The 25,591-nt window shown below is 41.2% G+C and overlaps 1 protein-coding gene across 5 annotated transcripts in view; it reads left to right on the top strand.

Annotated features, from left to right (window-relative positions):
- The window catches only part of LOC124716797 (kinesin-like protein KIF22), a 331,625-nt gene that overhangs the window by 249,640 nt on the left and 56,394 nt on the right, over positions 1-25,591 (top strand). For all 5 annotated transcript variants that reach the window (XM_047243381.1, XM_047243349.1, XM_047243365.1 and 2 more), the window contains 2 exons: positions 15,247-15,447; positions 15,639-15,816. In XM_047243381.1, coding sequence (XP_047099337.1) covers positions 15,247-15,447; positions 15,639-15,816 — 379 coding nt within the window. The remainder of the gene's footprint in view (positions 1-15,246; positions 15,448-15,638; positions 15,817-25,591) is intronic.

Here is a 25,591-nt window from a genome sequence, read left to right as displayed (position 1 = left end):
TTTGGTTGAGAGTTGGCATGCCGACAAATGATGTACAGCATTTGTCCCATGTTTGCTATGTCACTGGTCAAAGTCAACAACTCATATCAGACAGTTCTCTGTATCCAAATGTTCAGCTGCAATGTAAGCTGTGTGCTTAGAATCCTGCCTAGCCACTTGCTTGGAAAAAAACAGCAAAAAAATTTTGACTATCAGTATTACATGTGAAAGCTTCTCTTTTCTTGATGAAAAATATCTTCTAGTAGCCTTATTTCGTTAAGCAGGAATACAAATGAATGAAAAAATCATCTAATAGCATTATTTTGCAAAGCAGGAATACAAATTATCATGCCATATTTTCCTGAATTCGAAGTTCACTGTCAGGACACTGGGAGCGCTACTACAATCTCTGTTTCTGTATCATAGCATGGGCATCACACTTCTTATATGTGTTCGGAAACTACCATGCCATAGTTGGAGAATTCATATTTATATTCTCGTAACACCAAAATAAGCAATGTATATGTTCCCAGAATGAGATTTTCACTCTGTAGCGGAGTGTGTGCTGATATGAAACTTCCTGGTAGATTAAAACTGTGTGCCGGACTGAGGCTCGAACTCGGGACCTATGCCTGTCACGTGCAAGCGCTCGACCATCTGAGCTACCCAAGCACAACTCATGACCTGTCCTCACAGCCCTAATTTTGCCAGTACCTCATCTCCTATCTTCCAAACTTCACAGCAGTTCTCCTGCAGACTTTGTAGAACTAGCACTCCTGCAAGAAAGGATATTGCGGAGACATGGCTTTGCCACAGCCTGGGGGATGTTTCCAGAATGAGATTTTCACTCTGCAGCAGAGTGTGCGCTGATATGAAATTTCCTGGCAGATTAAAATTGTGTGCCGGACCGCGACTCGAATTCGGGATGTGTATGTTACGTGTGCATTAAAGATCTTTTCAAAATGTGTTGTCTTTTACTGGGAGTGCTGGTAAGTTCTGCATCGGTTTATAAAAGCTTTATCATTCAAAAGACTGGTATGTTCTACAGCTCTGAGGGAAAGTGTATTGTCACTTAACATAGAAAAAATGTTCTTTCACCTAGATTGTAGTGTATTCTCACCTGGAAAAAAGTGCATTTCCACCCCAAAAAAAGTGAAGTTTTAATTGGGAAATCTGAGAAAAATCCGAGAATTTTTTTCTTCTAATTCACATATACACCCAGTTGATGAATCCACCAGAGGCGACAAATAATGTCAAGTATTCTTCAAAAAGTTTACTACCAAAACCAAGAAAACTGTTCGTCTAATCCATGTAGTTTGAAAACGAACAAGTTGGTCACAAAAAATTAAATTCTAGGTCTCTTTCAGACTGTCTTGAAACAAAGTTCAACTAAACATTCAGTTCCTCTGTCAATTCAGGGAGTTAACGTTCTGTCTAGGCACGAAGTTAAAATTCCCTTGGAACAATCTACTGTCAGTGTACTACAAGAATAATTTAAGCAAAATTTTAAGACACCCACAACCATGAAGATAGATCCATCAGTCTCATTGAGGCAACCCAGGGCTTTGCCCGTAGCAGCAGTGGCTGGTTGATGGTGGAGACAGTAGTGTTGGCATGGACTATATGTCTGAACTGGAGTCCTGGCTTGGAGTGAACTGCTGATTGAGGGCTGTGTGCCTGCCTAAATACTGTCCGGTGGATCCTGTATCTTGGGATGTATTTTCAGTCATGTATTGCGGAAGCAAGCAGGTTCCCGCAACTCGCAACCTCAAGTGATGCTACTAGGTCCACCTAGTAGAAAACCAGGAATCCTCGTTTTTGGCAGAAAGTGGTTGCCTGACACATGCTACCCTCAATACCAAGCATATGATGTGCCAACCTCGAAGGCATAACGTTGTGGCATATCATCCACCTCTCCGAGAAGGGCCAAAGGGGGCAAGGCTCACCTTTATGTGTTCCTGCTGCTCTGTGTCATCAGTGGTGGGCAGGCTTGGGTCCTTCATGATGTCCACTTCCATTGGTGTTGGTACTGCAGGAGCAGGCTGGCCCACAGCACTGGGAGTTGAGATGATCTTGTGTTGACTTTTTGTAGCCTCTCCTGGCTCTCGCTCTCTGGCAAAAGAACAGAAGATAATCCATGTTTGAGATTTTGCCTTTGCGGAGTCATATTGGTTTTATATGTTTCTGGCAGACCATGACGCTAGTCAGGATGACTTTGGCCATGGCCCTGCCACGTAGGTTTGTTACTTTTGCAGGGAGCCACTGTCGTTGTCCCCTAGATAAAATGGTATAAGGGTGGTTACAAGTTTTTCATGACTGTTGCTTGCTGACAGACAGATGGATGATCGAAAGTCATGATGTACAAGGTTGACTACTTAATTTTTCTGCTGGTGAGGCTCTGTCTTATGAAGTGCATGATATGAAGCTAGGAACAAAGTCAAGGATTTGTCCAGAGAGTGATGGCATTGTAATTTTGATATTTGATTCTTGAACGTGTGGACAGACCTTTCTGGTAGGCTGTTAGAGGCCAGATGGAAAGGTGCTGTATGAGATGTGATCAAAAAGTAATGGGAATTTTTAATCTTGCAGGTTTTATACTGTGTATTTCCAAAACGTTTTTATCTTGTTTGTACAAGTGTTGCTGATGTGTGTTTGCATATTCAGCTGTATTGAATATTTAGTTTAGTGTTGACAGTTTTATGTGTTTTCATGTGCTCAGTGAATTTTTACTTTCGGAAAAGATCCATCAAAGAATTTGCATTAAATTTTGCTTGAAAAATGGCATTAAGTGCAGCACCTCATTCAGCGGGAGGGGAGGTGGGTGGGCGCGGGAAGGGGTGGGGGGTGAAATGGGGGGGGGGGGGGGGGGGAGAGAGAGTTCGATACATTTCTAGCAGACCTAATACTGTGAGTAAGACAGGAGTTTATGGTTGTCTAAACATATCAAAGAACATCGAGAAGACATCAATTGCTGATGACATTGTGGAAGGAGTAAAAAAAAAAAAAAAAAAAAAAAAAATTGGAAAATTGGCATATCCTTTGGGTCAAGCCAAGCCTCTTTTTTTTTTTCCTGGAATATGTAGCAGCAAAGTTTGTTCCAAAATTGTTTAATTTTCACCAAGAATGATGTCATGTAGGCATCATTCAGGAATTTCTGAATGAAGTCAACAATTCAGCAGAATTTTTAAAGAAGGTTGTAACATGTGACAAAACAGGAAAACATGAGTATACGGGTATTATGTTGAAAACAAGGCCCAGTTGTCCCAATGGAAACGGCCTGATTAGCCGATACAAAAAAAAAATTGAACAAGTTTGATCACATGTGAAGGTTCTTCTCACTGTTTTCATCGATTTCAATGGAATAATACATCATGAGTTCCTGCCTTATGGCCATGTGGTCAAAAACGAATACTAACTGGAAGTTTGTGCGCTGTTTACGTCAAGTAATCCAATTAAAACAGCCAGAATTGTGACAAAACCACTCTGGAACTTCCATCACAATAATTCTCTCTCTCTCACATCTCAATACTTGTTCACGATTTTTGGCAAAAAAACAAAACTGTTAAGATGCCTCGGGACGTGCCCCCTGCAACTTCTTTCTATTCCCGAGGCTTAAAAGAACCATGAAATGATGTTGTTTTGCAACCACTGATGGGATGAAAACAGAATTGCTGAAGAAGCTGAACACCACAATGAAAAGTGAGTTCCAACAGTGCTTTCAAGATTGAAAAAAGTGCTGGCACATGTGTATTATATCTGAGGGGGGTTACTTTGAAGAGGAGAAGCAAACAAAGTTGATGTTGATGAATAAATATAGATTCTTTAAGAGAAACAGATTTCTATTATTTTTTGTCACACCTTGTGTGTATTAATTGTATGCCATTCTTTTCACAAAAAGAAGAAAATTTGCCTGAAGTGATTTGTGGCCCTTTATCAGTTACCAAGGTCTCTGGGATCCCTTTTGTTTAAAATTTTTTCACCATCGACTGGATGGTTTGACTGGATGGGATGTTGATGCACGGGAGACATAAGGACCTGCAGCAGTGGCTATGGGCCAGGTATTGTCTGGTAAAATCTAAGTGTAGTCTTAAGCATGATGTGGAAGTGTCCAACCATGGGAAGAATTGGTGAGATGGTTCAGCCTGCTTCCTTTGGCAGGTGATGCCAGCTGCAACCATTTCGATGATGGTGGCATCATTACCCTGCCAGTGTAATTGCTGCCGAGCTAACGTCAGAATAACCACCCTGTTATGTTGGTTCTTGCCCAGTGGGAGTAGCACATCATGGAAGGTGTAAACCTCATGTCTTCTGTGCCAATAGTACACCAGGATTTCAGGAGCCAGATGTTTGTGTAATCAAAGGTTGCTCCTGCTGGTTCTAATGAAGCAGTTCCTTGAGGAATGGGTCATCTGCGGAGTGTAAACCCACGAGTGATGTGCCCAGTGGTAGGACAGCTGCTGATTCTTCTGGCTTGTTGTCTAAGTGAAAACATATTTTCACTTCTTTGTCTAGTTGTGTGTGACCTACTGGTAGTCGGACAGAAGATCAACATTAGCATGTTATGTGGTGGACTGGAATTGGCTGTCATAATTATATGCATATAAAAATAGTGCCCACTGTTGTAGATGGATGCAGAAGCCTTGAGAAGGGGTAACGATGACTTATAATCAGTCAGAAATGTGAATTTTCCACCATATATGTAATCAAAATCTTTTGAGGCCAGAGGTGATGGCCTTTACCTCCTCTTCAGTTTTCATTGAGCAGTGAACAGAGTCTTGGAGACAAATGCAATGGGCCACTCCATCCCTTTATAATGTAGGATAGGACTGGTGCCACTCCACAGTCAGAAGCATTTGCTGCTAAGACCAGCGGTCGGGATGGATCATAGGCTTTTAAGACATGAGGGGTTGAGTGAGTTTGCTTAAATTCTCTCAAAGCCTCGTCATATGTTGGTGTCCAACGCCACTTTACCTTTTTACTGAGGAGGTTATGAAGAGGCTCTGCAATTGTTGCTGCCTGTGGTATGAATTTTTGATACTAGTTCTATGACATGAGTTGGCCAGTATCTTTTGTATTGGGTAATTTTTCGCTCGCCTCCACATACTGAGGTGTAGGAGAAATGTCTATAGCACTGAGGATGTGTCCCAAATTTGATCTGTGCTACAAAGAAGCTATACTGTTCCTTATTGCACTTGAGATATGATTTCTTGATCACTGAAAACAATTTGTCTAAGTTGTTAGCCAGATCCTCAGTATTTTTACCTGGTACAGCGATATCGTCTAGGTAATTTGCTGTATGCAGCACTTTACTAAAGGCCGGGGCACTAGACTCTGTGAATGACAGCTGGTTGTACTGATGAAGTCTGAATGGAGTATTGAGTACTAGCTTCTGCCGGGATTTGACACCCAGGGGAAGTTGTTGATAAGCATCTTTGAGATCATTGTCAGCGAAATTTTTTCCTAATTGGTCAAGATGTCCTCCTCCTTTGGAATTGGTTATGAGTCCACCATGGACTGGAAGTTTATTGTGTTTTAGAAATTACCACCTATGTGTAGGATGCCATTTGGTGTTTCTATTATGAGCGTAGGCATGGCTCACTGAATGTTTCAGAGAGGGGTAAGGGTTTCTTCATTCAGCAGTCATTATAACTCAAGTTGCAGCTTGTCTAATAAGGAAAAAGGCACATTACGTGCATTAAAGAAGTAAGGGATACTAGATGGGATAGGGTTGTATATATTTAAAACTCCTTGTGTGTGATCCTGATTGGGAAAACACTGATTTGAATTTTGCAGGCAATGTGTCAAGGAATTCGGGAACACTGAGGGAGTAGATGGGATTTAGAGTCACGTATCTACAGTCCCAAAGCATTGAGGAGTCCTATTCCTAATATGTTTACTGCGCCATAGTGTCCATTACAAGGATGCGGGCCCTGATGCAGTGATTTATCTTGCTATTGCAGTTAGTCCCTGTCTGAAAATCCTTGGGTTGGAGGATTTTGGTGGCAACCACTGGTACGACTGCCAGTTAATGATGGTTGTGGAAGAACTTGTGTGTATTTGCAACCTGTGCTGCACATCATCAATGTGGATCATCAGGGACATACTGTTTGTGGTGGTTGAAGACACTGATTTGATTTGTGCTGCATCCTTGGAAGGTTCATTTGCAGTCAGTGTTCCTCCTCCTAGTGGATCGACCATTTTGTAGTCCACTGGCATTTTGTGTGGCAATTGAAATACTTCTGCTCAAAGGCTTGATTTCCTACACATACATTGTGTCTGTAATAATGACACTGATGATAGTGTGCAATATAAGACATTGACTACATATTGGCAATTGTCGGAATTGGCACATCAGTGCCAGGTTGTTCTGTGCCATCTGCCAATCCATCCTGACTGGTGGAGGGGATCTACAGATTGTCATGGTTGCAAAAACTTGGGCTGGGTTTTGCATGGTGCTGTCAAACACAAGGATTGTTCGAAAGCCCTAACGATGGGCAAACGTATTTGTAATGAAGTGTCTTTCAGTTTTAACAAGTCTGTCTGGACTGTGTCATCCAGAATGTGCACTAGTATTGTGTCTGTGACTAATGAAGCTGCATATTAGTGATTGCCTTCTGGATTATTGCACACAAATGTAAAGTCCCTGGATACTGCTTGCAGCCATGCAATCCACTCTGTGTACGATTGTCTATCGAGCTTGTGAAAGCTGAAGAACTTTTGTCTCATTCTGGAAACTTTTGTCTAGCTGCTACATTCAAAACTTACACTTTGAAGACCAGCCACTTAGGCCCAGAGGACCAGCCATTTATGCCATCATTTAACATTTAACTGGCATATTCACATCTGATATATTTCAAAGGATAACACACACTATAAAAGACCAGTCTTCAAGATTAGTTTCTCTTATTTGTTTTAGTTCTTTCATAGGGTACAAATTAAGCAATAATGATAGCAAAAAGTATAATTATCCTTCAAAAAGAAGCATAGAGTGAATTTCTGAGCACTTTCACGAGCAATCAGCTTTTCTATTCAAAAGCTGAAGTGCTCAATGGAACATTTATTCAGCCAGGTAACCCACAAAATGTTTGGTGCACAGCAGTGAAATTTGCAATCTTGCTTGTCAGAAATACTCAGCTGCTGCAATTTAAGCTGTGCTCTTGTGATTTTGACTAACTGCACTCTCGGTGGAAGGGGGGGAAGAAAAAAATAAAATTAAATTAAAACAGCAAAAAGTTTTTGACAACCAATATTATGTGTGAAAGCTTCACTTTTTTTGATGAAAAATATCATCTACTCATCATATTTCACAAAGAAAGAAGACATAGTATTGTGCTGAATTTGAAGTTCACTGCCAGGCCATTTGGAACACTATTACAGTCTCTGTTTCTGTATTGGAGTATGGACATCACACTTCATATATTTTGGTGTTCTCTGTTTGGAAACTGCCGTGCTGTACGATTCAGAGGACTAATATGTCTTACAGCTCTGAGGGACGTGCATTTTCACCCAGAAAAAGCATGTTTTTAACCAGGAAATCTGGGATTTTTGTTTTCTTGTTCATCTATACAGGCTGATTGTGCCCATATACAATTCTCCTACCAAATGGTCTCTGCCTTTGTTGACCAACACTTCCAAACCATTGTCCATAATCTCTCACCATACATTCAGGACAACGCTCACTTCCTTCACTGCCTTTCCACAGTCCCTGTCCCGTTGCCACCAGACACCGTGTTTCTCACTTCCGACATGATGACCTTACACACCTACATCCCCCGTGCTCATGGCCTTGCAGAACAGTACCTTTTCCATCGCCCTGATACCAAACAGCCACCTTAATCCTCCTAGCCAACCACATCCTAACATACAATGATACTAGTTTTGAAGGCCAAATCTGTAAACTAATCGATGGTACTGCCCTGGGTTCTTGCTTCGCAACTCATTTATGGGCCATTCAGAGGAATCCTTCCTTTACAGTCACCACTTAAAGCTGCTTGTCTCATTCACTTTCACTGATGATATTTTCAAGATCTGGACTGATGGCTAATACGACCTTCGCAACTTCCTCGATAACCTTAGTACCTATACTGAAACCCACTTTATCTGCTCCTTCTCAACTCAATGAGTCACCTTTCTAGATGTTGATCTCCACCTCTCATATGGCTCCATAAATATGTCTGTTCATGTCAGGTGCACCAACCACCAACAGCACCTCCACTTTGATAGCTCCATGCCAAAAAGTCTCTTTCATACAGCTTCACCAATGTTGGATGCTGCATCTGTAGTGAAAGCAGGAGCTGTCAAGATGTGCAGATAACCTTACCAGCCTTTATATTGTATCCAGCTTATCCTTACACAGATCTGCCATGTCATCTCTTCCTCTGACAGCATTAACGCTATTAACCAGCCACCAACCAGCACTCCTTTAATCACCCGTGTCTTGAAAACCACAACCATATCATTCACGAGGGCTTCAGCCACCTCTCATTTTGCTTGGAGATGAAGGCTATCGTAATCGAAATCCTGCCAACATTGCTCGAAGTAGTGTTCCGCTGTCCACCACACCTACAAAATATCCTTGTCCATCCCTACCCCAATCCTGCACCTCATGAGTCACTCCCTTGTGGCTGACACAGGTGCAAGACCTGTCCCATACATCCACTAGCCACCTCCTACCACAATCCAGCCACAGGCTCTTCCTGCTCAATAATAGGCAAGGCCCTGTATGAAAGCAGCCATATTATACATCAGCATTCTATTGGGCATGACAAGCACCCAATTGACCACCCTCAATAACGGCCACCTCCAAACTGTGGCAGACAGCCACATCCATCACCATTCAATTGTTGAACATGCTGCACACCACAACATTAATGACTTCAACAGCTGCTAGTGAAGCAGCATGTGCCACTTTCATACTATCTTCCAGCACACGTATCTCTGAACTACACAGGTGGGAACAGCGTACCCTGCACTGTTGCAGTCCCCCTGACTTAAAACTCCTTTAACTTGTTTCTTACTGCCTGAACATACATTTTCCCTTACCTCTTATATCCATACCACTCCTTCTCCATCCAGATTTTGTACTAACTTTTCCCACTACTCTTCACCTCCATGTGGCCAATTTCCCTCCTTCCCTCCATCCCTATTATAAGCTATTATTGGCTTAATCCTTCCTGTACAATTTCAGGTTATGTAACATTATCTCAATCCTGTACGTGAGTCACTGCTCACAAATTCAACTGGTCTCATTATGTGCATGGCCTCAGGTGCTGTCTGTGCACTGGCCTGACAGCACTCTCGTCTTCATGTTGTCAAACTTCTGTCTCAAAAGTTTCGGTGAAGTTGCCCTGCACACTGCCAAACATGCTGCTGATGCCTACAGAATGACTCCAACAGTCACCAAGTTCCCACTAGCATTCTCTACCTGCACAGACTAATTAGATCTCATCCTCCTCCTCCTCCTCGATTATATATTGTTCTTCTTGGAATTGGCTTATTCTTCTCAATATTATATATTAGGTTTACCTATTTTTTTAATTATTCTATTCGTTCATCTGACTCTGCATTCTTTCCCATGTCTTTTTCCGTAGTTGCCACAAATGCTGTTATAAACTGTAATTTATATGAATATGATCTGGCACTTCATGAACACAATAATTCTTCAGTCTAAATGTTTATTTATTAAGTTGTACATCAACATTATTGCGCTTTAGACCAGTTCTTTTTGGGAATATTTTAAATACAGTATTCAGATAGTATTTGCATTTGGATGACATATGGTAACCATTTCAGAAAATTTTGCTTATTTGCATTGCTATAGTATCAGCCAGAGACTGTATTATTTGTTACTTGTTTCTTGTGATAGGCTCAACTCGAAATTGCATTTTCTTTCACTGAACACATGTTAAATTGCTTCTGTAATTTTTGTACCTTATCTTTCTTTTAGCTAACCAAACTTTTAATATTTTCAAACTTATACAAGAACAAGTTAGATATGTTCATATACTGATGTACATCTACATCTACTTCCATACTCCGCAAGCCACCTGACGGTGTGTGACAGAAGGTACCTTGAGTACCTCTATCGGTTCTCCCTTCTATACGAGTCTCGTATTGTTCGTGGAAAGGAGGATTGTTGGTATGCCTCTGTGTGGGCTCTAATCTCTCTGATTTTATCCTCATGTTCTCTTCGCGAGATATACATAGGAGGGAGCAATATACTGCTTGACTCCTCGGTGGAGGTATGTTCTCGAAACTTCAACAAAAGCTGTACCGAGCTACTGAGCATCTCTCCTGCAGAGTCTTCCACTGGAGTTTATCTATCATCTCCGTAACGCTTCTGCGATTACTAAATGATCCTGTAACGAAGCGTGCTGCTCTCAGTTGGATCTTCTTTATCTCTTCTATCAACCCTATCTGGTACGGATCCCACATTGCTGAGCAGTATTCAAGCAGTGGGCGAACAAGTGTACTGTAAACTACTTCCTTTGTTTTCGGATTGCATTTCCTTAGGATTCTTCCAATGAATCTCTGTCTGGCATCTGCTTTACGACGATCAACTTTATGTGATCATTCCATTTTAAATCACTCCTAATGCTTACTCCCAGATAATTTATGGAATTAACTGCTTCCAGTTGCTGACCTGCTATATTGTAGCTAAATGATAAGGGATCTTCCTTTCTATGTATTTGCAGCACATTACACTTGTCTACATTGAGATTCAGTTGCCAGTCCCTGCACCATGCGTCAATTCGCTGCAGATCCTCCTGCATTTCAGTACAATTTTCCATTGTTACAACCTCTCGATATACCACAGCATCATCCACAAAAAGCCTCAGTGAACTTCCAATATCATCTACAAGGGCATTTATGTATATTGTGAATAGCAACGGTCCTACGACACTCCCCTGCGGCACACCTGAAATCATTCTTACTTCAGAAGACTTCTCCCCGTTGAGAATGACATGCTGCATTCTGTTATCTAGGAACTCTTCAATCCAATCACACACTTGGTCTGATAGTCCATATGCTCTTACTTTGTTCATTAAACAACTGTGGGGGAACTGTATCGAACGCCTTGCAGAAGTCAAGAAGCATGGCATCTGCCTGGGAACCTGTGTCTATGGCCCTCTGTGTCTCGTGGACGAATAGCATGAGCTGGGTTTTACATGATCATCTTTTTCAAAACCCATGCTGATTGCTACAGAGTAGATTTCTAGCCTTCAGAAAAGTCATTATACTCGAATATAATACGTGTTCCAAAATCCTACAACTGATCGACGTTAGAGATATAGGTCTACAGTTCTGCACATCTGTTCGACGTCCCTTCTTGAAAATGGGGGCCTATAGAGACATCCAATTACCATGTGTGAGCCTGCTTTAACCATGACCTTCACCCAAATTATTTCACATTTCGGATCTCCGTCAATTTCCTTCAATACTATTGAACTTCTTATCGCTATAAACATGCCTCTCCCTTCACTGTCCAGCCTGTCTCTGCGGTATACATTCCAATCTGAGTTTAGAATGTCATTACTGTTTACATCTGGTTTCAGCCAACTTTCTGTCCCAAGTACTATGTGGGCATTGTGACCGTTTATTAATGAGAGCAGTTCTGGGACCTTTCTATAGACGCTCCTGCAGTTTACTATTAGCACATTAATATTGTTATTCCCTGTTGCATTTTGCCTACTCCTACCTTGCCGTGTCTCAGGAGGCGTCTTGTCGGGCCTAGGGAGGGAATTATCTAACCTAAAGACCCATATACGCACATGTACTCCACTACCCTTGTAGCCACTTCCTGTGTGTAGCATACGCCTGACCTATTCAGGGGGACCCTACATTTCTCCACCCGATAGTGGAGGTCGAGAAATTTGCATCTCAGATCTCCGCAGAATCTTCTGAGCCTCTGGTTTACGCCTTCCACTCAGCTCGAAACCAGAGGACCGCGATCGGTTCTGGGAACGATACTACAGATAGTTAGCTCAGATTCCACCCTGTGAGCGAGGCTTTCCGCCTTCACCAACTCTGCCAACGGCCTGTATGAACTGAGGATGACCTCTGAACCCAGATGGCAGGAGTCATTGGTGCCGACATGAGCAACAATTTGCAGTCGGGTGCACCCAGTGCTCTCTTTCGTCACCGGCAGGGCCTCCTCCACATCTCGGATGAGACCCCCTGGCAAGCAGACAGAGTGAACACTGGCCTTCTTCCCTCACCTTTCCGCTGTTTTCCTAAGGGGCTTCATCACCTGCCTAACGTTGGAGCTCCCAATCACTAATAAACCCCTCCACCCATGTGCCTGCTCGGACCTTGCTGAAGGAGCAGTCACATGTCCACTCACAGGCAGAATGGGCGATGCTACACGGCCAGCCTCCACTTTGACCATCAGCCTCGTGCGCCGCTGAACCCGCCACTCCCCTTGGGGAGAGGGTGGCCTAACTGCGCCCGGTACCCGGGAAGATGTCTCGACAGCAGGGACAGTGGGTGAAGCATGTAACACCTGGGGTGTACCATGCGACGCACCAGACTCCCCATTGCTGCTACACTCCGAGGCAGCAGCCTGAAGACGGCTGACCACAGCCATCAACACGTTCAGCTGTTCGCGAACAGTGGCCAGCTCCTCCTGCATCCGTACACAGCAGTCACACATCCTATCCATCCTAAGAGATCAATTTACTGATAGAGCAGTATACAGTATTATCGTTTCTTGTTTCACTTTTCAGAGGTAGGCCAAATACTTCTTTTCATTAAACATCTAAGACAAGACAATGGTTGAACAAATAAATGTTTCAGACACCACAGTTTAATGTGTTTCTGCAGTACCAGATTTGTCAGGGATAGGGGCTGGCAGAATCTGAGAAGGATCCAGAAAAAAGGATTTTTATGGTTAGGAGTGGAGGGTGTGCTTTAGCCAGGGAAGGTGTTATGTTTCTGAAAGGGACAAATAGATGGAGCACGGGTTCATTGGGGGTAGGGATGGTGTAGGAATATGGGAAAGTACGGGGGAAATGGATTAGACATAGCATTAAGTGGTTGTAAGGGGAACTGGATAGCAGAGCGGGTGTTCGGGGAGTGAAAAGAAGGAAAGTATTGTGCTGAGGGCACTAGGATAATTTTGTGAAATCAGGATATTTGATTGTGTATAGGGGAAAAGATGTAAAATTCTGACAGGTGTATTATGTCAGTGGGATGGTAGGATTCAGAAGTGAAATCTAGTAGTTGTTTGCTAGGAAGATGTTATAACTGTGATCTGGTGGATGGGTGATTCATAGAACAGCATGTGACACAGTCATAATATCTGTGATTGGTGCAACAGGGTATCACAAAAAATGCTCATGTTGGTCGGAACCGATGGTGTGTGTGTGTGTGTGTGTGGGATAATACAGGAGAATCGAAGTATATGTAAATTATGAGACAGGAACAAAGGACAGATGACACAAGATTTAGGATGGAACTCTGCTGCAAAACTGCACAGCTTTTTATGTCGGTAAGACTACCAGCGAGCTGTCCACCTGGATGAACGACCACCACCAAATTGTTGCCAAGAACAAGGTTGACCACCCAGTGGCACAACAAGGAACTGGGCGTTTCAATGGCTGCCTCACAATCCTGGCCATTTGGATCCTTCCCTTTGGATCCTTGAAGTACGCAGATAGATGTTATCCTTGCAATTAATTCTTTTCTCCCATAACTGTTCTGCCCTCCATCTCTGGTAACCCTCTGTCCCTACAATGGTTTCCCCTTCCTCCTTCCTACCGCTCCCTGCCAGTTTACGTCCCTGTCACTTTCAGTGTGCATTGCTCCTCTTCAGTTGTGACACCTGCACATCACATGCGTAGCCTGTGTACTGGCCACCCTTCCAACCTGCAATCCTAGCTAGTAAACCAGATGCCTCCATCTGAGTTGCTACCCATCCAACCCCACTGTGTCTTCCTACCTCCCACCTGTCTCTCCCTCTACACAACCCACCCGACACAACACCCACCCATCCTGTCGAACTGCAGCACAGGCATTGTTCCTCCAGCTGATGCCATGTAGGGACACAGGTGTGTGTGTGTGTGTGTGTGTGTGTGTGTGTGTGTGTGTCAGTGATTCTCATTTTTCGTGAATGGTCTGCCTTACTTGTAAAGAATGTTAATTTCTACATATCTTAATCACATTTTTTCAAAGTTAGTTGTAACTGTGACATTGAGGGGTGAAGATTATATCTTCCTGGTTGGTATAAATTTCTGGGACGGTTCTGTGGAAACAATAGTGGATTGTGGGTGAAAGCATTCTAGATATTACTTAGTGTTAGGTATTGTACGAAGAGATTCTGATAGTGGTTTTGAAACAGAGCTTCCAGTGGATAAAGATATGTTTTTAAAATTTTGTTGTGAGTTTACCTACATTACGGAGGTAAATCTGCGGCCTACTTCCCAATTAATGGCTCCGTTAAATTAACGGTTAGAATTCTGTATGGTTGCTGGCACTCAGAATCTACTTCTATTTTTTTATTATTTATTGAGATCTTGTATAAGTGCCTTGCTATGCTTTCACTTTCTTTTAGATACTTTTTAAAGAAATCAGTGCTCATTCACCAGAATAATATGGCTTACACATTGAATGCAGCTTTCTTTTTAGTATGTTTAAGAAATTTGAAATACCCCCATTTCAGTAATGCTCTCATTGTACCGCCCTCCAAACACGTACATGCCAAATCCCACTGTCCAAATTATAAAAACATTTTTGGATTTTTTGAAAGTTTCCAGAATGAGATTTTCACTCTGCAGCAGAGTGTGCACTGATATGAAACTTCCTGGCAGATTAAAACTGTGTGCCCAACCGAGACTCGAACTCGGGACCTTTGCCTTTCGCAGGCAAGTGCTCTACCAGCTGAGCTACTGAAGCGCGACTCACGCCCGGTACTCACAGCTTTACTTCTGCCAGTATCTCGTCTCCTACCTTCCAAACCTTACAGAGTTCTGCAAGGTTCGCAGGAGAGCTTCTGTAAAGTTTGGAAGGTAGGAGACGAGATACTGGCAGAAGTAAAGCTGTGAGTACCGGGCGTGAGTCGTGCTTCGGTAGCTCAGATGGTAGAGCACTTGCCCACGAAAGGCAAAGGTCCCAAGTTCAAGTCTCGGTCGGGCACACAGTTTTAATCTGCCAGGAAGTTTCATAAAGTTGTTGAATAAGGAATTTATGTACTGCTATATTTCAAAAACAGTTTAACTTTTAAGATCATTTATTTACAAAAATAAATGTGACTATGGCATACTTTTTCAGTCCCATTGTGAAGAGGTGCTGTGACCAGATTGAAAGTAACCTCAATGAGAAAATAGAGCAAATTGTGCTGATGACTGTACAGAAGGAAAGGAAAACTAGAAATTGCGTTGCAAACAATGTTTCTGCGATGGTTTATAGTCCAGTGCTCCACAACTCTAGAGAACTGCTGCCTCTTTCGAATGACAGAAAGACAGTGTTTCGGTGAGTGTGTTGTATATAATAGAATAACTGATGAAGAGAGTGGTTAAAGGATTTAAGTAATGAACAAAAATAACATTTTTGTTTATGCATTTCTGCTGTAACCCATTTATGAGTTAGTTATTATAATAGAACTTCTTATAAGTGATAAACAAATTGTGAACTGTATAATGTCTAGTCCAAGTTTTATCCAGGAAAGAGATTGAGAAATTCCAAGAACAAATGCGAGAAGCAATGAAGTTAGAAATGAGAAATATTATCCAAGAAGAGGTAAAAGTAGCACTCACTAACACTATTTGCTCAACTGTTGAAGTCTTGCAGAAGAAAAAATGTAGTCCTGGACGAGCAGCACCACTATTGTGTCGTAGGCTGGTGAGTCAAACTTCAGAATTATTCCAAACATCTAAATGGTACAGTGATAACTTCACTCATAATAAGTGTTTGCATGCCTGTTCCTTTTCTTAAATACATCAGAATGTGTATGCAACTGAATAAAGACCAATATAACATTTAATTAATGTTCAATAGACAAGAAATCACTCTTAAAAAATAATGGAAACACTAGGCATCAGAATGGTGTAGCAAACTATATTGCCAATAATATCGAGTAGTACTATGCAGTGTAGCTACTCTCTGAATTCATCCACTACATCTCTCCAAGATGCATATCATGATGTGGCATAGAACCTCAAAACTTTCATGCAAAATTGTGTGTGTGAGAGCAGAAGGAGTTTTGTGGATTTGCAATTGCAAGCAGATTAAATATCATAATGAAGAAGCAATGAGTGTTATTGTGTAGGACATGACTGTTTATTCTTTGATGAACTATTGTTTTTATAGTTGTAATGTTGTCACCCTTTATTTGGAGTCCACTTTGTTGTATATAATGCACATATTTGCTTTTCTCTTCGTTACTTTGTGATGTTCGAATTTTAGTGAGTCATTTCACCACCACATTTGATACATTTTTGTGTTTCTGCAATTGACCCCACAAGACATTCACAAATGGACGACGTCACTGTGCAGAATGAAATCACTTAAATCAGTCCACTTTATAGCACTCGCTGCCATAATCACAAAAAATTTCTCTCGAAACTCGAAAATGGTTTTATTTTTGGCACTAGAAATACATTGTCTCTGTTCACCTCTCATCAGTTATGTTACAGAATCATCCTATTGGCTATGCGGAACTGACACGGTTTCAACTTATAAGCAGCAGATAAGCACTCCTGCGACTGCCACTGGGCCTGGTCTAGACTTCAGCCACAACAGGGACCAACCAAATGAAGCAGTGCAGTTGTTAAAACTCCAACCTCATATTTGGGAGGATGGGATTTGCTCTGCCCAACAATCCTGATTTACGTTTTCCTTTGTGATGTTCAAATTTTAGTAAACAACAGTGAAATTCAAGAGGGTCTCTTAAAAACTGTCAGATTTGGGACATTTTGGCTGGACCTGTAAAAGCTTTAGTTCTATTTCTGATTTGAACTAGGTGAGGTTTTTTTTCCAAATTAAGATATAACTTATGATATTTGTAACAATGAGTAAAGGTTAATAAGTTACTGTTCATAATTATACATAGTTTGTAACCCACTTGTTCATTATCTGGAGAATGAGGATGTTGTTGTTATGATTGTCTGAGAGATTTTGAAGCTCATATGAATCAGTTTGTTGCTAGTTACTTTAATGTGTTGACCAATATGTGTATCAGCATTCAGAATGCGTCTGTGGACTAGTCAGATTTATGGTTATGAAATAGTGGATGGCTCCTTCAATAGATCACTTGAAGATGAATTTCTTAGACTCACAGCATTCCATTTCATCTTATTCCATCTTCTCACATATGAGTTAATGCATTACTGGGAGATATAGCACACCAAAAATATTAGCACTTGCGTATCATCAAATATCAACTTTTGCGTGTTGTTCATATGTGATTTGGCAGAATATTTAATGAAATACAATTTTATTATACGCAGGACTCATGGGAAATACTTGTACAGTATTGCCAGTGGTTTGGTAAGCCACCACTACTTTACTATTTCATCAATAAAACAGATCTGTTTGGACATTTTGCTGCACTGAAGTGTTGTGATCCTACATCAATCACTGGAGGTATGGATCTACTGTAACTGAGTAGTAGCTCATTACCAAGACCTTGCAGTAGCTTCAGAGCACACTTGTTCTGTGTTAAAAGCATGGTGTTGCCCCATGAATTGAAGAGCAGGGTATCTATGTGTGTTGCCATCAGTGGCTCAGCATTCATTCGCGATCGCAAGGTTCCTGAACCGAGGAATGGTAAGGGCCAGCAGTCGTCTGTCACCATAAGCTCTGGTGGTGCATTGGTAGAATGTTGAGTGTCACAGGGAATGGGGATCCTGGCTTTATCGCCTGTATTGCAACGATGGTAAAAACCTCCATAAAAAAACCCTCAATCTCAAGGTCTGCTGCGTGCTCATGAGATGCTTGGCTGTTGAGATGGAACAGTTATTAGCAGGCAACCTTTGGGGAGCGTGCCACACCTATGTCGCATAAGGCTTATCTAGGTACACAGGGCTCTGTCTGGGTAGACTTTTATTTCCGTAGCTGCTCATAGGACTGGGATGGATCATTCGAAATTTTCTCTTCCTCCCTTCCCAGCAGAAAGAGCAGGGCCCTGGTAGCTACCAACACCCATTCAAGTAAGAGGGCTTTTGTAACCAGTCCTCCTGATTCTAGACTTATTCAGAGTGGTAGAATTTACAGTAACAGAACACATGCTACTGGCCAGAATGTGTTTTTTATAGTAAAGTATTCTCGAGTGACTCCATCAATGAGGCTTTCATGGCCACCTCCCGCTCTTCATATGGTCTTTCTGGTCTAAGTGCTTTTTTAGATCCCGGGTTGGGGAAGTGCTGTGAGATCGTTTTGAGCAGGAAAATGGTGTTCCTCAGGGCAGTGTTTCACGTGTTAATTTCTTTTCCATAAACAGTATCACGAATATGGTAAGGAGTCCTGTACAGTGCTCCTTATATGTGGATGGTTTTACTGTTTTCTGTTTCTCCTCCAGTTTTGCAACAGTGACCCGTCAAATGCAACTTATAGTGCAGAGGTTAGAGGAGCAGGCTGCAAAGATGTTTTTCAGTTTTCTGCAGAGAAATGTGTGTGCGTGTTTGTTTTAATCATGCTTGTCATATTTTTAATTTACCTGGCTTATGAGGGACTCAGTTCTACATTTTAAAGACTCAGCGAGGATTCTGGGCCTTATTTTTGCTGTCGTGGTTACCGCACCTGAGAGACCTGAAAGCAAGAACTCAGAAGGCACCGAATATCATAAAGTGCCTTAGCCACAGGTCTTGGGGAGCAGACAGGGCATGTCTGCTCCAGTTTTATGGAGCTTTTGTGTGTTCACGGCAAGACTATTGCTGCGCAATGTACAGGTCATATCTTACCTGATGATCACTGACACCACCCAACATGAGGGGATTAGGCAGGCCACAGGTGCTTACAGGATCAGCACCATTCGCAGGCTGTAGAAACATCACTCACCGTGTGGCGGCAGCTCCTCAAGGTGTATCAGGCTTCTAGGTTCCTCGCAGCTCCGACTTCACCTTCTGTTCTAAGGGTGCTCATCCACTTCTGAAATGCTTTTTCTTCAATTGTCATAAGCAACAGTGCTATTTGGAATCTGCATGCAGCGTGTGATGGAGTCACTTCATATGGAGCATGTACAGTCCCAAATCCAGTGTTTTTACTGACCATCACATTGGTTACTGCAGAAGTGCAGGATGATTTTAGATTTAGTGCAATACAGGAGAGATTCCACGGCTGCATATGGCTTTAATACTTTATTTTCTCATCTTTTAACTGAGCACCTCAATTCTACAGCTGACTTTATGGGTGGGTCAAAACAGGAGGACTCAGTTGATTGCTCTGTTGTTTTCCCAGATCGTGTCCTCAAGGTCCAACTGGCTGAAGACTTTACTATATTCAACGAAGAACTGTGTGTGATATTGTGGGCACTGGAGCAGATGAGACTAAATTCCTTGTCTGTTCTGATTCTCTGAGTACCCTTCATTCTCTACAGCGTTTGTACCCAGTGGACAACGTAGTCCAGAATATACAGGACATCCTCATTCAACAGGTGGGAAAAGAAGTGTCTTTCCTTTGGGTACAAGGACACATGGGTATTGTGGTTGTAGCAGCCAAGGAAGTGTGTAGCGATTCTTGGTTATTTCAGTGTCCTATCTCCCTGCATACCTTGATGTTGAAATATGGAGTTACGAGTTGATGGGAAACAAAGTAGAAGCTGCATTTAGTTAAGCCCACTATGCGGCCATAGTGTACTTCCTTTCAGTCACGACGTCCTTCTTACTCATCTTTGTGTAGGCCACAGCCCTGTAATGCATGGCTTCTTGCTCTGGTGAGAGGGCTCTCCAATGTGTGGTGCTTGTTGCATACAGATCACTGTGTGCCACACTTTACTCATTTACCCATCTCCGTGTGCCTTTCTTTTAGCTCTTCTGTGGTTTTACGTATGTTTTAATATCATGTATAGCACCTTTCACCTTTCATTGGTGTTAAGGCCTGTGGGGTAGAGTGATTGTGTGGGTCTACGCAAGAGAGTGAATTAGTGTAATTTAGATTCTTCCTCCTCAGTGTGTGATAAAAATTTTAGGCATTTTGCCCAAATTCTTTTTTGATGGACTCTATAAAGTAAGTGTTTGAGATTGGAGTTGTAATGCTTACTGCTCTGCCACTTGCACAGATATTATGCAAGAGTAGTTGAGGAAAGTTTTCTACTTAGTCCCAGTGGAAGATATGTAAGTATTAAGAAGACAAAGAAATTTATCAATGCATTAGTCTGGCAATATGGCATTGTTATGGCATGGTTACACAAAAATGCTACAATAGACAAAGGCCAGGCTGTAGTTGTGTATCTTCTGTAATTCTTTAGATATGTTCTGCCCCCTCACCCACAGAGAAAAGATATGTTGAAGCATCTCATTGACTCCCTTATATTCATAAATTAACTTAAAATATTCATAAAAGCTGTGGGTGATAAATGAAAAAACATGACAGCATTACTGGTTATGTAGAAGGCAAATAGACCAGGTTTTGTTGGCAAAGTAAGTAATAAACAGCTTTTATTTATAATACAAGGTTATTATATATGATTGAAGTGATTTCACAGATTTTCTGTAGCTATATTTTTTGACGTACTGTCACAGGGCTTTGCACACACACAACTCAAAAACGATTTCTGAGATATTACAAGTGTTCCATACATTCCCTCTAGTGACTCCGCAGATATCAGGTCCATAACTGGGTTCTTCCGGGAGAGCATGGAGGCCTTGACATAAATTGCTGGCCATCAACCCCACCACAACCAATCCATCAGTTTCTCAATTTGCTGTGTAAGAATCCACAAACATCATGATGCAGGTGGGATGGAGCACAATCTTGTCAGTAGATGACGTCCACACTGTTGGTCTCCAGCTGTGGTGTGAGATAATTTTCCAGCATGTCTAGATACACATTTTGTAACAGTCTTTTCAAAGATGAAAAAGCGACTGTAAACTTTAAACCATGACACTGCACAGAACAAATTAACTTTTGGTGAAACTTGAATGTGAATTTCACCCACAGATTCACAGATTAAGCCTATTTTTGTGCAATTCACAAACAATTTTGCTTCATCACCTATCCTCTTCCAAAAACTTTTCAACTGTGCCGAAAATTCAAAGTCTCTGCTTTGTCTCGTGAGTCAGGGCTTGTAGTAATTGCAAGCATTAAGGCCCAGCTTCACTCGTTTCCTTAAGCTCATCCAATCGGCGGTTGTAGTATGTTCGGCTCCCTGCTTGCTCTGTTTGTCAACTTCTGTGGGCTACATGCAAAATTTGCCAGCACGCAGACAACCGTTTCTTCACACATTGCAAGCCAACCTGTTGGTTTCCCCTCACACAGGCATCCTGAAGCTTTAAACTCTGCATATGATTGCTGAATGCAGTTGGCAGTTGGGGGATCGTGGTTGAACTTCATTCTGAAATGTTGTTGCACTATTACGGCAGACTGATGTGAATGCATTTCAAGCACAACATATGCTTTCTCAGCACTTGTTAACATCTTGCCTAACTGCTCACTGTTGCATTCTTGTGGCAAGTATCTGAAGTGCGGATACTACAGTACAAAACTTTTTACGTTTTTCTGTGTGAGTGTTGAGTTTTGTGACAATATGCGAATTAATCCAGCAACAGTGAATTTATGAAATGGCTTCAGTCATTTATTATAACCTTGTATTTACTCTTCCACATGAATCTTATATGTAGCCTTGGCCACTTGCTCCAACTTCTGCTGTATATTAACTCAAATGTAAGTGTTCCGCCACATTGCGTCACACACCTTCATGTTCATTATGGAGGAATTACAGGGCTGTCAGCCATTGAGTTTATAAGTGTTTGAATTTTGTACATTGACTTACAATAACTGTTAGTCCAAGGAGCTGATTTGTTAAAATATAATCAACAGGTAACAGTTCAATCAAGTTTGCTTAAAAGTCTTATTCTTAATAAAACTGCTTGTAGATGAATATTTGTTTCATTAAAATGTGATTTTGATGCATAACATGGTCACAGTAAACAAGAAACCAAAATATCACTTAGGTAGAAATTGGGTCATATATGATATTGTTGGAATAAGACTCGTTATAATATATGGGTATGAATTTATAGGTGGTTCCTGCTATCGACTACCGTGCTCAACCCCATGTGTATCCGACAACTATCAAGAAAACTTCACTTTGTTAATACATATGTTCCCTCAGTCACACCATCAACAATGGAAGAAACTTAAATCATACAATAATTACTTGTTATAATTACAGTATTGTAAGTGTTGTGCATGACAAGGCATTCTGCAAACAATAACTGATGCCTTCTCTTAAAACTACATTGAACAAATAGTGTGGGAGCCCACACACGATGGAAATGTATTAGATGTAACATCAAAAAATAAATCCAACTTCTTTGAAGATGTTCACATTATAATTGGTATCAGTGAACATGAGACAGTCATAGTAAAAATGAGTATACAAGTCAAAAGAGCAACTAAAGTAAGTTGAAAAATTTACATGTTCAGAAACAAAACAAAGAGGCAGTAGTGCTGTATCACTGCTCTGGGCTGGAGCATTTAGAAGAACTCTGACTCCAGTTTAGAATAATAACACTGGTCCACAAATTTTCTCTTTTCATTTTTTAAAGAAACAAAAGTAGCCTGATATTCCATTTCTGATAGTGTTTGCGTTCCCACGGCAGCGTCTGTAAAGCTTGCCACCCGGCCTTCAACAATGGATACCGCCTCCTGTGGGACCCTTTGTTTAATCGCCTGATTCTCGCTAACGTCTTCCAAATCCCCATTCTTAACGTTCTCCATTATGAACTCTGTTAATTACAGTAATTCTTAATATTCTGTCCTACGTGATTTCATCTCTTCACTTGCGGTGCACTATGTGGACGACACTTCGTTCGCAACAATGTGCAAATTCGGCTCAGGAGACAATCCCAAGATTAAGAATTGTCCTGTCACCAGCATTGCCACGTTAACGTCCACCTTCCCTTCTATCGACAATGTTAGAAATATATGACCGTATAAACATGTGCCTAAACAATTGGAATAAAATTTTGAAAAGGCTATTATTCCAAAGATTCAACATAAAGTTGATAAATGAGGGGGAGGTTAACAAGATGCCTTCCAGGACAACTTATTCCACTTACTTAATTACTGTAAAATTTAGTATGGTTGTTCGGAAGGTTTGTGTTATCATTCACGTACTGTGCCAACGAGAAGGGGTACCACTTGGATCGGAACAGAATAATAAGAGTTCCTGAAATAATTATAGCTAAAAGAAATATGATCGCCAGCCCAGTTGGGCAAAATTTCTGTTCAGTAGGTGAATTAATGAGCCGAACAGTCAATGTCATGAATTACTTGAAAACGCGCGGCGACAGAGGGCTGCATGCATGTTAGCAAAAGCAACTGAAACATTTACGTAATAAAGCGAGAAAGAAAATATTTTGCACTCGAAATATCATTAACTAATAGAGCTGAAATTTTGAAAACATACAAGATAACACTTAGATTAATGGGTACTTACTGTTGTAAGTGACATGGCGCTACCTCACAATAACGTCTACTATTTTCATATGAATTTTGGAAAATGGCAAAAAATAATTAAAAGAAACTCTATTGACTTCTGAACAGGGAAGTAGAAATTGATAATTACTGTATCAAAAGGTAATTATTATACTTTAGCACGGCTGCAAGTCAAAATGTGAGCCAGAACTTTACTAACAACAAATTACAATAATCACTGATATTTGCACTCACTCATTAATTCTAGTTAGTGCTTTTGTTCATAGTGCCAGGAATCATTTTAATTTGATTAGTTGATTTGCTATTTGCAACAATTAGATCGCCTCAGATTAAAGTTCAAATTTAAAGTTAGTGAGACTGAAATTACTGAATGTTTTAAGTTCAAATCTTTAACTGAATCATTTAGTTCATAAGCAAAATTAATTGGCACTGCAATTTTTATTTTTCATAAACGGTACTCGGATTATTGTAACAATAGGACAGGACAGGAACATACTTGGTGATTGATTTTAGGAGAATCACCGGTAAACAGTTTTGATTAAACTGTGGTAATTATTCACTCGCAAAATACCACAAAGCTGAGTAATGCCGTTACAAAAGTAGTTGACAATAAGCTGAGATGCAGCAATCTTACTTCAGTCCATTCTCAATGTGACGAAGTTTCTGATGACGATACTGCTGCTGGCTCCTTTCCATGATAATTAGTGAGCACGGGAGTTATTGGCAATGATATTTGCGTTGCGGGTTCTTGATGTTGCTGCAGCCAATATTTCCACTGCCCACGCTCATCACTTGATATGTGCTGCTAAACAGTCACTCCTCCAGTACAGGGCACGCCATCCATGCATCCGCACTTCACCAAGTCTCACACCAGAGTCCTCTCTCTGTGTAGCATGCGCTCTGACATAACATCCTTCTGCATCCAGAGACGTCACTACTCCAACGATACTTATTCGTTGGCAAAAACCTAATGTTTCCCTAACATTCCCTCAATGATTACTCAGCGATATTTACATAAGATACATAATTGATTATACAGCAAAATGAACAAATTAATTCATACATCGTGTACATATAAATTTATATAAGGATAAAAGCAAGTGTGAGCACATCAGCATGAAAGTGTTACAAAGTCCCGTTTCTACATTATTACATTTATCTTCGATGTCAAATTCTAATTTTTTAGCTAAATCCTGAAATCGCTTATCCTGTCCTTGGTTAAGCTCAGTAAATAGTTGTTCGACGTGAGTATTCAAAAAAACGGTGAATTCACTCTTTATATCTAATTTAAGATTTTCTGCTTTATTATTATTAGAGTCAAATTCAGTCTTTAACAAAACTATATTAGCTGCTTGACTGTTCAAGGTTTCCTTTGGCTACTTAAAACCTCACTTTGAGCATTTAATTTGATGTTTATTGTGTATTTACTGAATCTAACTTAAGACTTTGAGCGCTTAGTTCTTGTCTTAAAGAAACATTTTAAGCATTTAAATCTACTCTTTGAGCACCTAACTTAGCATTTAGTTCTGTTCTTAAAAAAGCATTTTTATCACTTAGTTCTTTTCTTAAAGCTGCTGAGTCTGCTCTCTGGGCTTTAAGTAAATTCTCTACCTCAGACCAGTCTGGCACCTCCATACTCACTGTCATAGCCTTGGCTGGTTCTGAAGTTTCCCCTGTTTTTTGAATGCTATCCATGTCCCTATTGATTTTCAACCTAGTGATCATTTAACACAACTTCACCTCTAAATATACTAGCTGCAGTACCGTAGTCTTTGAACAGTTTCCTCTTCTTCTTCTTCTTATTGTTGTTTGCTCACCCGGCGTAGAGTTTTATGCTGCATCTGTGAGCAGATGTAGAATTGGCACCGATGAATAGCACGGTCGCCGGCACCATTGAATGTTGGTTGCGGCATCGGCGTCAGCGAGCAGGCGAGAAGTCAGCAGCGGTGAACGGCAGCCATTGCAGACAGCAGTGCTGGCGGGTTACTATGTTGGCATCGGCGGCTAGTTATTACGT

Source organism: Schistocerca piceifrons, chromosome 1, assembly GCF_021461385.2.
Source record: "Schistocerca piceifrons isolate TAMUIC-IGC-003096 chromosome 1, iqSchPice1.1, whole genome shotgun sequence".
Classification (NCBI taxonomy): domain Eukaryota; kingdom Metazoa; phylum Arthropoda; class Insecta; order Orthoptera; family Acrididae; genus Schistocerca; species Schistocerca piceifrons.
The sequence above is the reverse complement of the archived record's forward strand: the minus strand, read 5'-3'. Positions and strand labels throughout refer to the sequence as shown.